Source organism: Callorhinchus milii, unplaced genomic scaffold (genome assembly GCF_018977255.1).
Source record: "Callorhinchus milii isolate IMCB2004 unplaced genomic scaffold, IMCB_Cmil_1.0 Scaffold2, whole genome shotgun sequence".
In the NCBI taxonomy this organism is placed as follows: Eukaryota; Metazoa; Chordata; class Chondrichthyes; order Chimaeriformes; family Callorhinchidae; genus Callorhinchus; species Callorhinchus milii.
The window spans coordinates 5,938,484-5,955,223 of NW_024704743.1; the positions used below are offsets into that span (position 1 = coordinate 5,938,484).

A 16,740-nucleotide genomic window follows, 5' to 3' on the forward strand; every position below is an offset into this window, starting at 1 on the left:
CGGCGTGCCCCGCGCGCTGAGGGCGGGAAGGGCGGGCGGGTGACGCGGGTTAAACATGGCGCTGCCTCTGAGCCGTTACTGCGCGAGGAGCTCACTGAGCGCGTGCGGCCGCTGGGGGCTCGAGCGGGGCCGGGGGAGCGCCGGCGGCGGAGGAGGCGGCGGCGGCGTGAGCGCTTCTCTCAAGGTAAAAGGAAGGAAGAAAGAACGAGGGAGGAGGAGGAGGAGATAGGAGGGGAGGGCGGCAGGACACGCGCAAGGACACGGCGGAAGCAAGGCCGCCTCTGCCGAGATAGGGGACAGAGGGAGGGAATGGAGGAGAAAGGTCACCGCTCCTCTGGAGGAAGGAGACCGGAGCATGGCCGGCGGGCGGTCAGGGCCGGGCCGGGCCGGAGTGGGCGCGGCCTTGGCGGTGGCTGTGTGTGGCACCGACTGGCTCAGATAGGGGGGCGGTCACCTCACCCCAATACCGGGCACGGCGGGTGGTCGCTGTGTTGGCGAGACTGGGCATCGGTGGTCCCACTGCATCATCATCATCATCATCATCATCATAATAATAATAATAGTAATAATCCTTACGTTTGATGTAGCGCCTCTCTCATCGGGTTCGATTTCCTTCCTAACCCCACACCCGTTCCCTGACCCGGACCGCTTTATTCCCACCCCCACCCCCACCCTCACCCTCACCCACCTCCGGCTCGTCGGCCGCCGCCGTCCCCGTACCACCTCACAGCCGACGCGGCTGAAACCCTCGTCCGCGCCTTTCTCGCTTCCCCCGGCCGGACGATTCCAATGCCCTCCTCCAGCTCCAGTGTACGCAGAGTACAGCTGATCCCGCACGGACCCCGACCCGCACACAACCCTGTGCCCCCATCACACCGGCCCCGGCCAGGACCCTCCACCGGCTCCCAATCACCGGACGGATTGATGTCAAGATCCTCTCGCTCGTTTTCGGATCGCTCAATGCCCTCCTCGCACCTCCCTACCCATCCGTCCTGCTTACCTCCCGCTCCCCCACCCGCCGCCGCCGCTTGTCCGGCTCCAGCCTCCTGTTCGTCCTTTCACGCCCTCCGTTCCACCATCGGTGGCCGTGCTTTCAGCCAATACGCCCCGAAACTCTGGAACTCTCTCCCTCTCCTTCAAATCCCTGATCGTGCTCACCGTCACCTCCCTCTCCCCCGGCTCGTTGCTCGTGGAGGCGCTGGCGAGAGCCGATCAGGAGGGCCTCGGTCTTGTTGGCATTGAACTGAAGAAAGTTCGCTCTCTTCGGGACTTGATGTCTGACAGACATTCTGTCAGGACAGCAGTGGTCCTGGAGTCGAGGGTGGGGGCAGAGAGGTAGAGTTGGGTGCCATCCGCATACATGTGGAAGTTGACCCCATGTCTGCGGATGATGTCACCAAGAGGGAGAATATAGATATTGAAGAGGGGATCAAGGACAGAGCTCTGAGGAATGCTGCACAAGACTGTGCAGGGGCTCGAGGAAAAGCCGTTTGGAGATGCAGTGGAAACGGTGTGAGAGGGAGGATCTGAACTATGAAGGTTGAAGTGAAAGGAGAGGCAGTGGAGGAGGTTAGAGTGGTCAAGGAGGATGAGAAGGCAGAGGGAGGCTTGGCCACAGATGGACAAAATGGGAAACTGGAGGGGCTCGTGATGGGAGTGGTGGGAGAGAGAGGAACAGTGATGCACATTCAGAGGTGGGTTTTGGGGGCGATAGAGCAGAGAGGGCATGAGAAGAGAGCAGGCCACAGGTGAAAGCTTGACAATCTACAGTGGAGTGAGGGAGGAGTAGCATGTGCAGCAGAGCAGAGTTTGGCAGAACAGAGGGAATGCATAAGCATTCTGTTAATTTTTAGCAGTAAAATGTATGTGTGAGTTTGGAGTCTTCCCTCCCCTGGTTGCTAGAAAGTGGTAACTGGTGATAGGGTACAAGCTATGGGTGCTATACACCCAGTGACATTTGCCAGATAATGCTTTCAATGGCATGCTATGTGTTTTTTTTTTTAGCTGGTTAAATTCCAGCATTACCCTAACAAACACTCTGGGGTCTCCCAAGTGTTGGCTCTTGCCAATCTGCATCTAATGCTCTGGAATTCAGTAAGCAGCAACATCTGCTTACCTTTACATAGTGCCCTTCACGTAAGATAGTGTCTCAGACTGCAGGGTGCATGCCTCCAGGGTGAGAATGCACATTCCATTCCAACGCACGTGTGGTTTGCATACCTATGTGATGAGCTTAGGCACATGGCTGATGACGTTTTGTTTTTAAAAAGTAAAAGTTGGTGACCACCACATCCCAAGTTACCAATAAGAATCAACAATTACAACTAATTCCCTTGTATTCTTCACTCAATACCTCTGTAAATGTCGTGAATGGATTTAATTATTTTACCTTATTCCTATCGCCTTTATTTCATTGCTTCTGTGGCGTCCCGTAGCATAGTGGTTAGCAAACTTGCCTCATAAGCGAGAGGACTCAGGTTTGATTCCCGGCCAGCAAGTTTTGTTACTCCATGCGCCTCTGTTTATCTAGCAGTAAAAATTTAAAAAATGACCTAGTAGTAAAAAAAATCGACTAACTCAGTTGTGGTTGATTGGCAGGGATTTCTCGGGGTAATAGTCCCTCAAAAAAAATTATCACTCAATCCACGACTGTTTGTGCGATCCCGCTGTGCGCGATTGGCTGCTGCGTTTCACCCCCAAAATACACAAATCAATTCACTTTATGATACATTCTGCGAAGTGCTTTACGATGTCTTGAAGGCACGATAAGGCGCTATATCAAATGCAAGGATTAATTTTATTATTATTGGGCAGTTCCTGTTAACCCTCAGAAAAATAAAAGGGGTTTCTCCATTCTGATCATTCATTCCCATTATGATAATATCTTCTAAAATTTAAACCATCTTTCTCTATCGAATACTGATCAAATGGCTATGCATTTTAAAATGCAATACAGTTTACATTTATATTGTGCCTTCAAGTCAGGAGGGCATCTTTTTCCTTGGCTCTCATACCGAGCTTGGGAGGCACCATTCTAGCCTTGCGGGCAGGACTATCGCCTCTGAATCAGAAGATTGAGGTTGTGGTTTCAAGTCCAATGTTGGGACTTTGAGTTCTTGGCTGACATTCCAGGAAGGTGCTGTGAGCATTGCATTGTTTGAGTTGCCATCCTTTGGATGGCATGTTAAACTGAAGTCCAGTTTACCTGTTTATATGAATGTTATTAATCTGGCAGAACTTTTTTTTTAAAAAAAGAGATGGGATTTTTTTCCTGGTGTCTTGGCCAACAGTCCACCAAATAAAATTGGTCATTCACTTAATGGCTGTTTGTAGAATATTGCTGTGAGAAAATGGCTGCTGTGTTTGCCTTCAAAGTAATTCCTGTAAAGGTCATTGAGACATTTTGACAACATGATAAGCTTCTATATCAAATACAAGGATTATTATTTCCAAACCACTGGTTTGAGGATACTGACAGTTTTGAACCTTTCCTGTAAAATGATTGAACCAAGAGTTTGAGAATCATGCAGGATAACAATATTTAAAATTGTTAAATATTACACTGAGCTGAGGTAAAGTGTAATTTTTTCAAAATTTACTGAATATTTTTAGTTGTTAGAAAACTAGAGATTATAGAAACAAAACTCAGATCTTTCTAAATGTGTCATAGAGTTTAATATTTGTATTTCAGAATGTATTGTTTCCTTATACAGGAGCTGCATTTATATAGAAGAACCTATTTAAACAGCACCATTTACAAGAAGCAAAATTCTTTCTGTTCTTTCTGGCGGTAAGAACCCTTCGAGTTATGATCTTCTTCAAAGCTTCACATTCTATGTTTAGCTAAAATCTCTAAATCTTGATCTTAGAAGTGACTAAATGTACATTTTGGAAATTCAATGGTTTCTGCTTTAACAAAAAATCTTAAGGTTTCTCATTATAGTGCCTATTTTTTCAATGTTTCTTCACAGAAACGTAAGGATTCTGAATTCATAATTTTCACATTGCATTGCTTCTGTGCAGGAAGCTTGTAACTGCTTTTGCAAAAGTTTCCAGTTTTTCTTGGGATACTTTGTGCATTTTGCCAGAAGCCAGCACATGAAGCCAGAAGTGGCCCAGTGTGAAATTGCTGGGGTATAACTGGTTTGGCTGGTATTTAAGAATTAAACTATCTAATCAAGTTTCTTCATTGAAATTAGCTTGGCCAATATACTGACTATGGATATAATTAGGGTAAAATACCCATATATTTGCGTTGTAATCCTCTTGTAATTTTTGGCGTTAAGGCTCCCAAGGAAAGTTTCAATTATTTTGAAACGTCTCAATGACAGGAAAAGGTGCCATGCCAAATGCAAAGATCATTATTATTATTTTAATGTTACAGATTTCCTAGGTTAGGAGAAATATTTTCACACCGAAATTTATTGGCATGTGGAATGCCCTACCAAGGTGATATAATCCGACTCTGTTGTGGATTTCAAGAGCGAAGTAGATGGGTGCATGAAAGACAAAGACTTGAAGAGGTTATCGGGATGGGCAGTGGGATTAATTGGACAGTTTATTCTGAAAGTCGGTTGGCTGTAAATTGCTATGATTCTAAACAAGGTTGTCTCTTTTCAGAACTCCATCCAGGTTTATGTATACCACTAGAACTAAATATTGCTATACCAAGGTTCATAGTGATGAACAGTACAAGGATCCCTATAGGTTATCTCAGAAAGAGCTGAATAATCTATATCAAGAGATTAGACGGGTAAGTCTCCAATGTCTGATTTATATGACGACTTGTGGAAAAAGCTTTCAATGTCACATACAGAGAACTATTTCCTCACCCTTTGAATAATATTTATATTCTATCTGTACCACATTTTATACTAGAAAATCAATCTATTCGAATGTCTATACTTGTAACAAACATTGTTTAGTATATTACACGTGCACTTGCTTTAATACAAAATGATATTTGTTTAGCGCCTTTCAAATACTACAGTTGCAGTAATGTGGAGTATAAAATAAATGAAGCTACACGGAGGTAATATCACATTCAGAATTTTCAAATGATGCAAGTTGACCCCTAGTCTGCTGAGTTACTCGTTTAAGCTGAGCCATCAATGTTCTTTTTTGGGTAGCTACATTTGGCTTCTGCCCTCATGGTAAGTAGCAGAAAATTTGGCTAGGTCACCTGGTCCTGACTCTTGCTAGAAATATGCTTATGTGGCCACTGGGTGAGGCTAATTTGTGATAGTCGTACAGTTGATTGACGCTTGCTATGCAAATGTCAGAATAACCAGTGGTGCTTCTGAATTATGATGAGTGCAAGAGAAGGAAACCCAAGAGATTTTCTTTCCCTTATCAGTGTTCTCCCATTTCCTTCCTGTAGGCATCTGATGCTTTTTTTCTGACTGGGGTGTGCTTCCATTGGCATTACACATCATCCAGGACCTTATGCAAACATTGTTTGCATGTGAACCTCGGCAGTTTATTGTTGTTGTTGTTGTGGGGGGAAGCATTGCAGCTGAACCTATCATGAATGCCTTGTGGTATCAACAAAAATCCATAACCACTGAATCCATATAATCCTTATAGTCAGGAGCAGTAACCTGGTTGATTTTCCACACCCTAGCCCAGGGCTCTGAAATTAATTGTAGTGCCTCTGGTAAAGTCCATTAACTGAACACTGATGAAGGATCAAATCTGGGTCTTATATGGCTCAACTATTCACTGAATAAGTCTGCTGAGCCATCAGATAATGTATCTTGATAATTATTGACTTACTAGCTTGATATATAGTTTGAAAAATATTGTTTTATTTATAAGGTAGCTATTCAAGTTGCTTTAATAATTCAAACAATGTAATGTATTGCTCGTTACTTTATTTATGGGTAGATACATAAGCTTATTCTCTTAGTTTTACTCTCTTAAATGTTTTGCCAGCAACTGGCAGTTTCTTCGGCAGACCTCAAAGAAATTTGCGATTACTATTTTGATGGAAAAGGGAAAGCTTTCCGACCCATGATTGTGGTACTTGTGGCAAAAGCATGTAATCTCCATCAAAGTAAGAACAGGTAAGTGAAGCAAGTCTTTTCAAAGAAGTACTACTATTGCGAGAAATGTTTAACCAATTCTCTTCTATGCTCTCCATCCAGGTATGCAGGTTGTATGTCTGCTCATGGGCATACAGATTCCTCTGCATTTCCCAATCAGACAAATCGAATAAGGCGTAATAGAATCAGTGCCTAATCTGTTAGAATAGCAACAAATGTCATTACCTCTGTTCTCTAATTGATGGGCATGGTACCTGTGGAACTATTGAATGTTCAAAAATTCAACCTGACAGCCTCCAGATAGCAGATCAGTAATGTAGGACTTTGGTATCCTGCTGACATATGCATAATAAGCTACCGTATCAAGAATTGTTAGCCTTATATTGCAGTAATAAAAAGTGGTGAAGTGCCAGATTATAGTGATATGTGACTTACTTGGGTGCTTTATTTTTCATAGCTCCCTGTTGTTCGGTAAATGGTCGGCAATTTCATTGCTGCTCAACTGTGTCTCACTTCCGTTCCATGTTTTTGTGTACAAGTGCCACAAGTGGCAGTGTGTGATTAAAGTAAAATAAATTTCCATTCTGACTGCTGCTGAAAACATGATTGTCAAATTTTAAAATGAATTTTGCTAAACATGTCTCAGAATATAATTATACAAAAGGAGAGAAAGTGAAGGCAGTACTGGAGGACTGAAGAACGGTCTATAATAGAGGGAGAGGAAAGTTCATTTATTGGTAAATACTTTTGTCTACTTTTTCTTTAGATCTTTCAGCAGACTTCTTGAGTTTGATTCCGGTGGTGATGCTTGCCATATACTAGGATTTGTGAGCTCATGATCTGGGTTGACACTCGAAGGCAGTTGTGAGGGCATACTGCATTGTTGGCAATGCTGTCCTTTGGATAACATATTAAACTGAGGTCTTGCTTGCCCATTTTGGTAGTTCAGTTGTGTACTAAAGATTCATTAACACTATTTCAAAGAACATCGAGTTCTTCCAATGTATTTATTGGGCCAATATTCGTCCCTCGTCTAAATTCACCAAAAACAGATGAATTGGTCACTGGAAGGTATCTGGCACAGATTAATTTGCAAACAAACTGTTTAGCTCCTTGGCAGCAATATTTCAGCATTTGTTGTGTCCTAGGAAAATTGGTACTTTATGAAATGCTTGTTTCATTTTCCTCCCAAAGTCAAAATTAACTATGCTAAAAATGTTTTTTCTTTCCTCCATTGCACCTAGAGAACTGCTAAAGAGCCAGCATTCTGTTGGCATGATAGCAGAAATGATCCACACTGCTAGCCTTGTACATGATGATGTGATCGATGGCTCAGACACTCGGCGGGGAAAAACCACAGTTAACAAAATCTGGGGAGAGAGAAAGGTGGGTGATGCAACATCTTTAGGCATAACACTCGCGAGAAATCAACACATGCAATAAAAAATATTCTTGCAGTGTTTAATTTTATCAGCAAAACATGATGCTATCCATTACATAGTACATGTTAACAGCACCCTTTTGAATAACTGGTCTTAATTTGACATCACATCTGCTTTGTAAACTGTTCCACACAGAAATACTTTGCTTTTGGCTATTGAAGATGAACTAGACCATTTTAAGGGTTACAGATATATAGAAGTTTTCAGGGTCATGGATTGGCCAATTCATACTAATTGAATTACAAAGTATGGTTTGCAAGGAGAATCGTTGTGAAACATTGGCTGGACATTGACATGGGAATTAGGAGCAGGAGTAGGCCATTTGGCCCCTCGAGCCTGCCCCACCATTCAACAAGATCATGGCTGATCTTCTAACCTAACTCCATCTGCCCGCCTTATCCCCAAATCCCTCTATCCTTTAGAAACCTATCAATTTCAGTCTTGAATATGTTCAAGGACTGAGCATCTACAGCTTTCTGGGGTAGAGAATTCCATAAATTCACTACCCTCTGAGTGAAGAAGTGTTTCTCCAACTCTGTTCGTGAGGGCTGTCCCTTAATCTTAAAACTGTGACCTCTAGTTCTAGATTCTCCTACAAGGGAAAATAGTCTCACACTGTCTACTCTGTCAAGCCCCATAAGAATCTTATATGTTTCCATAATATCACCCTAATTCTTCTATATTCTAGAGAATTTAGGCCTAGTTTACTCAACCTATCCTCATAGGTCAACCCCCTCATCCCAGGAACTAACCTAGTGAATCTACTCCCTCTAAGGTGAGTATGTCCTTTCTTAAATAAGGAGACCAAAGCTGCACACAATATTCTAGGTGCAGTCTCACCAAGGCCCTATACAGTTGCAGCAAGACTTCCCTACTTTGGATTCAACCCTTTTGCCATAAATGCCATTAGCCTTCCTAATCGCTTGCTGTACCTGCATACTAACTTTTTGTGACTGGTGTACAAGGACACCCAAATCCCTCTTAACACTATCTAGTCTCTCCCCTTCTAGAAAATAATCTGCTTGTCTGTGTTTACTACCTAGGTGAATAACTTCGCACTTACCCACATTATATTCCATCTGCCACCTTGCCCACTCACCTAGCCTGTTTATATCCCTTTGCAATCTTTTTGTGTCATCCTCAGAGCTTACACTCCCACCTAGTTTAGTATCATCCGCAAATTTAGATATTTTAAGTTCTATGTCCTCGTCTAGATCATTGATATAGATTACAGAAATAGAAGTATAGATATAGAAATATAGACATTTTAATAACTTATTTTCAAGTATGGTAAGCCCACATAATTCTAAAATGTCCAAAAATACTTTAATGGATATTTACCTTTTTGTCTTATCTTTCCCTGTTGAGATACATACTTTTATCCTTTCTTCTAATCATACCTTTCAAATCTGTTCTTCGATTTGTTTCTCTTTTCCTGTAGGACCTGAATTTTATGACCAGGATCAACTTACCACATTCATAGATCAACTGAGAGTCTGCTGGAACTCTCTTGATCTTGGGCTTTATGGGGGGGGTCAATATAATTTAAGAATATAAGAAGCGCTAGATGAAAAAAGACCAAGGTCCATCTAGTTCACTTTCCACCTTCCTGGCAGTCCAGAACTACCTATGTACAATATTCCATGCCAGTTGGGAAGCTCTAGTGTACGTAGAATGTAAATTTAATATTTTCATATGCAGAACCATTTGCAATTAAATTAGAGCATTAAGTTGGAACAAATACATTATATTTAAACAGGTATGGTATTAAATTTAAATGATTGCACTTTTTAAATTGTTCATTTCTGCTCAGTCATGTTAATGAACATAAATATAATAATCCTTGTGTTTGATATAGTGCCTTATCACGTCTTTGGGACGTCTCAAAAGCGCTTCACAATATACCGTAAAATGGAGAGACTGTATTTTGTGGGCAACTAATTGTGTACAGCAGTGTCCAACATTGGTCATATGGATAGTGACCAAATTTTTTTTATTATTATCCCCGTAATCTGCCAATCGACTAACATCAGGGTTCCTATTTACTGCTAGATAAACAGGCATGTGGAATAAGGAAACCTGCCCAGTGTTTTGTCCTGTGAAAAGTGGAAAATATCCACTTTCTAAATCAGTTTGATTAATAATACTTTATTTAGTCTTATTGATTTTGTTCAGCTCTATGCCAGGGCTAATTTATCTTTTGTCCCCCAATTAATTATCATGGGGAACAAATCTAACTGAGTTATGGTAGTCTTTCTTCTGATTAGTTTAATTTGGTTTGGCTTGTGTTCTTCAGAACCATAAGCTTCTACTACTCATTCTCATGCAGGGAAAACCCACTGAAAGCACTCAGCTGGTACAATGTTTTAAGTGAGTCACAAAAAAAGGCCAGCTTCCAGGTCATGGGTCGCTACTGACATTACATCCTGTGCATGAGTTGATGGCATTTCCTGTACATTGTGTGCAACAGCCAGTAAATAGTGCCAGCAGAAACTGGATGACCTATAGGTCAGTGCCGGAAGCTGGGTGCACTGTGCTTCTCGTCAGCATGGGTCCACCGGAAACCAGCACTATATCAAAGGGAGCTAGATCTAGGTTCTCCTGTGTTTTTCAGTCTGTCAGGATCCTGTTTAGGATTTACTACTCGGGGGGCCCTTTATAAGCTTAACACTTTTCTCATTTCAGTGTGATCATTTCAAAGTGAGTTATGGTACATGTCTGATTGCATCCTGCTTGCAAATCAACATCTGTGGCTTGCTTTGTACTGTCTCTTTCTAATGCCAGACTGAGTAAAAGTGACAAATCAGGTATCCACGCAATCCACTTGAGAATGATTTTTTTATTCTGGAATCTGATCACACGATCTGGTCTAAGATAAGGTTCAAGGCCCCACACATCGGGACGTGGAGTCACACAGTCTAAGCTGACGCTCCAATGCAGCGCTGGGGGGTGTTGCATTGTTGGAGGCGCTGTCCTTTGGGTGAACCGTTAAACCTCGCTCACTCCCCGTTGTGCCCTGTTTAGGTGGGCAGAACGTGGTCAGTTGGGAACTTTTGGGTTGTGAATTGATGTTTCAGTGGGAAAACTCATTTCTGAAGATTTTAATACAGCTCCCTGTGGACCTAGGAGATGTGAGGGGGGAGGCACATTGCTTTAAGTTTAAGTGCTCCAAGAGCGCTTTATAAATACAAGTCATTGTAAGTGTAAAATATTTTATCTGATTAGACAGCTATAAAATACTCACTTGTAAAATGTTACACTGCACTGTTACGACAGTTTCAAGTAAGGTAGAGTAACCCAACTTCTGTCCCTCACCGAATTAGTGCTGATGTTTAACCTGCATTGATTTGATTCTTGGTCTCAATCATCAACACAAGCTGATTCCAGAATCTAATAGATAAGCTAGGCTGCAGTATACTGAACTGCGATTTTTCTGCTAAATCATTCTTTTTTTAACAAGTACATTTTTAAGTCAGTTGGTCCAGCCTTCCTTTTAACATTTTTAGGGAACTAATTCCACTTCTGGGTCTTTGATGGTATTTAAAATACCTAGAGGATTCTTGGAAACAGGTACGTGTGAATACTCAGGAGCCCTCTATGTCTGGGATTTTATTTAGAATGAATATCTTGAAGTACTTAAAAACTGCAGTCTGCTGGCTCCAGCTCGGGTGCAAATCCCTCAACTGTCCAGCACGTTGGGTTGTCCTCCCAACAATACAGTTTGTTTCTTGTTGTTGGATGGCTGCAGTATGAGGCATTGATGCCAAGCTAGGAGTCCTGTAGCTCAGTGGGCACTCGCCTCACAAGCGAGAAGCCTGGGTTCGATTCCCGGCAGGGTGAAACCTTGAGCAAGTTTCCTTACTCCATACGTCTGATAATAATCCCTCAAAAAAACATAATAAATTGGTCACTTCAATCCACGACTGTTTGTGGGACACCGCTGTGCGCAATTGGCTGCTGTGTTTTGCCCACAAATATACAGTCAATTCACTTTACAGTATATTCTGTGAAGCGCTTTGAGGCGTCCAGAAGATGTGAAAAGCGTTATATCAAATGCAAGGATTATTATTATTATAAGCTGGTCAAGAAACCTGTAAACCACAAGTAAAATGGCTAAATGATATATAGAATTTTTTTTCACCACAGTACATCATAAACTGATTTATCATTGCAGGCTATCTTGGCTGGAGACTTTGTTCTCTCTGCAGCCTCCGTGGCCCTTGCCCGCCTTGGCAACAACACTGTAGTATCCATTTTATCTCAAGTTATTGAAGACTTGGTACGAGGTTAGTTTTAAATTGAAATGAAGCCATAAAATAATCTCAATGCTAATTACTAAAAAAAAGTTAACTTTGTTTCTTTTTTATTAGGAGAATTTATGCAGCTGGGTTCCAAAGAAAATGAGAACGAAAGATTTGTACATTATCTTGAAAAAACGTTTAAGAAGACTGCAAGTCTAATAGCAAACAGTTGTAAAGCAGTATGTACGTTCTGTCTTGTCTAAAGTAACTGGAATTATGCTTGTATTAATGGTAAACACTCTGTCCAACTATGACAAAACATGTATCGCATCTTGATACCAAACAATATTCCTCCCTCATGTTTTCATTTAACCGCTGAGTTTAACCAGACCAGAGGTATTTTAAGCTTATCCTGATGATCAACGCCCTCCTGAGTTGTTTAGTTTTTTTTGCCAGAGGCAGCAAACGAACCAGCACCTTTTGCAGCCAACAGTCTTGCCCTCCTCCTGCCTATGTAAATTAGTGCTGTGGATTTCACAGTGCTGGTCTGTCGACTTTAACACGCAGCAAATTCATACATTGCCAATCCTGTGTTTCCGCGAATGCTATAAATTGTGCCCTGCAAAGTTAACAGGAAAATCTGTAGAAACCACTTCAATTTGAAGGGTCTGCAGGATGTCACATTATAAATTTGTTGTGAGGTGACGGTGTGAATCAGCATTTCAAAGTGCTACACATAGATATCGGATCCCAATGTTCTGTTTTCTTTTTATTACAGAAAGAGCAAGAACGTTTTTCACATTTCTTCTCGTTTTTAAGTGTTTCATATATTCCACCATTTTGCATGTATTTGAGATGAGAACGAGCCTGACCACATTTGCATCTGAAAGGTGTCACAGAATGGGGGGAAAAAAAAGTGAGACTTTCCCTAATTATACAGTCCATTATTTAAAGGGAACTCGATAAATGATGGAAGAAGTAAAGCACAGGGGGAGAGTGGGATTAGAATAATAGCTACAATGGGGGAGTTGGCACCAGTACAGTCTCAGATTTTATAGTTTATACAGATTAGCAAATCCATCTGTTTGTGTGAAAGGAAAACTGCTGGAAATAATTTTAAAATCTCAGATTTTATTGGTTTAAAACGTGTACATGTACATGTATTATCTGATGAACATTCTGTGTTTTTTTTAAAGGTATCTATACTTGGCAATTGTGGTCCAGATGTCCAAGAAATTGCATACCAATATGGGAGAAATATTGGAATAGCTTTTCAGGTAATGTTTGTGTTCCAGCTCAATGTTGGCAAGACAGACACTCTCCTGCTTGGCTCCCGGCAGCGCCTTCTCACCTCAGCCGCTGCCACTATCACTATTCATGGCTGCACTCTTCACTCTCCGATCGGAAACCTCGGTGCCCTTTTCAACCCTCAGTTATCCTTCAAACTCCCCATTCGTGCCATGACCCGTTCTGCCTTTCCACACCTCTGCAACATTGGCCACCTCCACCACTGCCTCTCACTGCAGGCCGCCGAGACCCTGATCTAGGCTTGACTACACCAACTGCCTGCTCTCTGGTCTTCCCATCTCTTCCCTCCAGAAGCTGCAGATTATTCAGAACTCTGCAGCTCGTGTCCTCTCCTGCATCTGGCTCTGGGAACCTATCACCCCCGTTCTTGCCCAGCTTCACTGGCTCCCCATTCCTCAAAGAATCGAGTACAAAACCCTTGTTCTTATCTTAAGGCCCTCCACAGTCTTGCTCCCCCCTACCTCTCTGACCTCATAACCCCATATCAGCCTGCTCGGTGGATACTGACTGGCTTGCTTCAGGTCCCCCGCACTTCCCGCCCCACCATTGGCGATCAGGCATTCAGCATCTCTACCGCCACTCTGGAACTCTATCCTGCAATCCCTTCGCCTCATCCCCTCTTTTGCCTCCAAGTCCCATCTGAAGACCTCTTCGACTGTGCCTTCTGCCACCATCCCACCCCTGCCCTTCCCTTCTGACCCCAACTCAGGTTTAAAACCCAATTGTCAGGCGCCCTGGAACGTCGCTATACAAGTGTGATTTGTTGTTGTGTTTCGTGACCATAGCAACTTTGCATGTAGAAGACAAATCTTTTGGTCGTCTTTTGTAAAAATACTTTTATTTTCATGTAAGAATTATTACATAAGTGCAAGCTATAATCCTAAATCATGTACTTGTTTCAGTTGGTAGATGATGTGCTGGATTTCACAGCCTGTGCCAATCAGTTAGGCAAGCCAGCTGCTGCTGATCTCAAGCTTGGTTTGGCCACAGGGCCAGTGCTCTTTGCTTGTCAAAAGGTAATGTTGCCTATATATATTAGATGTGTGGAGTGTTTAATAATAATCTTTGCATTTGATTTAGCACTTTGTCGTATCTTCGAGACATCTCAAAATGCTTCACGGAATACTGTAAAGTGAGTTGACTGTATATTTTATGAGTGAAACATAGCAGCCAATTGCAACGCAGTGTGCTCAATGGCCTGTACTGTGAAATTCTTTCTGTGATTCTAGCAAGTTTAGAGGGTGGCGAATAACTGCACACAATCCAGAGAGAAACAGATAAAATTTGAGTGAAAACCATTTCAGATGGTTGAGTATTTTTATAACTTTGAACATACATGAACTGCAGTAGTTCATCTTGCGGTAGCCTGGCAGTACTCTCACTGCTGAGGCAGAAGGTTGTAGGTTCAACTGCCTACTTGATGTCCCCTGCTCTATCCACCCCACCCCTAGTGGATGATTGCAGCCAAGCTGTCCGTCTGTGTGGAACTCCCTCTGCTTTGTCCCCCTCCCTCCCCACCTTTAAAGCCTGCATTAAATCTTGTTTTTTCAACTGTGCTTTTGGCCACCTTCATCCCCCTCTTCAACTTCCCTTCAGAGATGTCTGTAGTGAAAGCTGCTATATAGATCTAAATTGTTTGTGGTGTAAAGTGTGTCATCATCATGGATAAAATGCAACCCTTAGATTTACTTTCACTTTTTGGGAGATATTGTGGAAGTTTAAAATTGACCATGTTCTGTTGGGTGTCACTAATTTAGAAGCAATTGTAGGATTTCTCCCATTTGTAACAATATGTTGGGTGAAAATTCTTCAGATTCTCAGCAACCCGATGATTGTTGTATGTGAGACACTCAGTCTTTTTCTCATTCCCGGTTTGATTTCCTGAAGTACAATCTTTTCTGGGAAACTAATGATGGTCCCACTGCTGGGTTTGTAATGAGTTTGTGACAATGACTTGTCCCACCTCTCCATTCTGAATTCTTCTGTAGTTAGTGTTACAAAACTGAACACATTTTTCACCAGTCAGGGTTTCTTGCAGCTCGGGATAGAAATGGGGCAATAAACCATCTAATTCTGAAAATTAACTACAACAGTGTAGTTGGGTTGGGGAGAGTTTAGGACTACATAAACGTAAAATGGAGTGGCATTGGACTTGCCCAGCCACTTAAGTGAAATGAGTTGGGTTTAGGGAATTTGTTACATTCCCTTAGCCAGTTCATAATGAACTTGCTATTTACCAAAGTACTACATCTTGTTCCTCTAGTTTCCAGAACTGCATGCCATGATCATGAGACGGTTCAGTTCAGATGGTGATGTGGATCGTGCCTGGCAGTATGTATTACAGGTAAAAATTTATAATCCTTGCATTTGATAGTGCTTTTCAGGTCAGGAGGGCACTTAATACAATTTATTTTAAAATGTAGGCTAAAGTTGTGATTATTTGTAGGTGAATGTGATAACCAATTAGTGGGACAATGCTATGCACAAACAGCCCCAACTCGCTATGAATGATTATCTGGAACATTGTTGGGCAGGACAGTGAGGAAAAACTCCTTTCTTTTTATGGGATCTTTAACTTCTAACTGCCAGACCTTCTGAAGGACGGCATCTCTGAAAATGCAGTACCAGCCTTAATGTCAGACCAAAGGCTTAATATTAGGCTGATAACTATGGGGAAGGAAGATACAATGTGCATACACTAATGAGAAAGTACAATTGAGTTGTCATTTGCATGATTGTTTGCCAACAATGAGCAACGGGAAAGTAAAGACTGGTTTCAATTCAGAACTTCAGCACATCTCTGGACCTGTTTTTGATTTGTAATATAAATGTATTTGCACATAAAAGCTGGAAATCAAATTAAATGCCAAAACTTTTGCTCATTACTTTGTAATACGTCACTCCTAATTATAATAAATCTAGGCCATTTCATTTGAAGGGTTTAGATTTGGCATTAAGAATTAATTCTAAATATTTTCCCTTTAGAGTAATGGTGTTCAGCAAACCTGCTACCTCGCACAACAATACTGTCAAGAAGCCATCCGCCAGATCTCCATGCTGCATCCCTCACCAGAAAGAGATGCCTTGATTCATCTTACAGAAATTGTATTAACACGGGACAAATAAGAGTACACTCCACTTTTCTACAGGCAGCTATTGACTACAAATGAAAATTATATTAACCATTGTCAAGTCTTCAGTTTGTTTGTGAATTCCAAACAACTCGGACAACAGTGGAACTTTGTTTACATGTTTGTACTATACTATGCCTATGGAGATTCAACATCAATTTCCCCCAAGAGGTGCTAACTCCTGCTGGTTTCTATGGGTGCCAATCCTCATCCAAGCCTGCATCAGAACCTGGACAGTGAGGCTATTTGACCTTGAAGCAAATCACAGCAGAGTCGGTTTCCACTCATTCTCATGTATGCCTATTCCAGTAATTAACTAGAAAACAGAAGTAGAAAGCACGGCTGTACTAACATTAACTGGAGCACCACTACTGTTGTCAGCCTGCTCAGGAATCAGTCTCCTCATTTTCTGATCTATTGCTTAGGCGACATTGGGAGTTCCTTTACCCATTAGAAATCATGAAGATAGTTCATTGAACAACAAACAGCCCTGTCTGTCGTTCAATTTACGCAACCATGGCTTGAGTCAACTCCTGTCCAACTTAATTCATAAAAAACATTTTATCTGAAGCGT

General features: G+C 41.9%; 1 protein-coding gene across 1 annotated transcript; it reads left to right on the forward strand.

The window, feature by feature from the left end:
- Positions 1-39: 39 nt before the first annotated feature.
- pdss1 (prenyl (decaprenyl) diphosphate synthase, subunit 1) lies at positions 40-16,736 on the forward strand. The gene is made up of 11 exons (XM_007901167.2): positions 40-184; positions 3,714-3,790; positions 4,621-4,753; positions 5,935-6,065; positions 7,289-7,430; positions 11,661-11,772; positions 11,857-11,966; positions 12,924-13,004; positions 13,938-14,051; positions 15,299-15,379; positions 16,021-16,736. Exons 1-11 carry the CDS (start codon positions 56-58, stop codon positions 16,159-16,161), a joined length of 1,251 nt encoding a protein of 416 aa, XP_007899358.1. The 5' UTR covers positions 40-55; the 3' UTR covers positions 16,162-16,736.
- Positions 16,737-16,740: the final 4 nt, after the last annotated feature.

Excerpts from the sequence above, each read along its gene's own strand:
- pdss1 (XM_007901167.2), top strand. The coding sequence starts at position 56 with ATGGCGCTGCCTCTGAGCCGTTACTGCGCGAGGAGCTCACTGAGCGCG. Across the intron at positions 4,754-5,934 it reads TATATCAAGAGATTAGACGG|CAACTGGCAGTTTCTTCGGC; the intron begins GTAAGTCTCCAA and ends ATGTTTTGCCAG. Across the intron at positions 14,052-15,298 it reads TGCTCTTTGCTTGTCAAAAG|TTTCCAGAACTGCATGCCAT; the intron begins GTAATGTTGCCT and ends TTGTTCCTCTAG.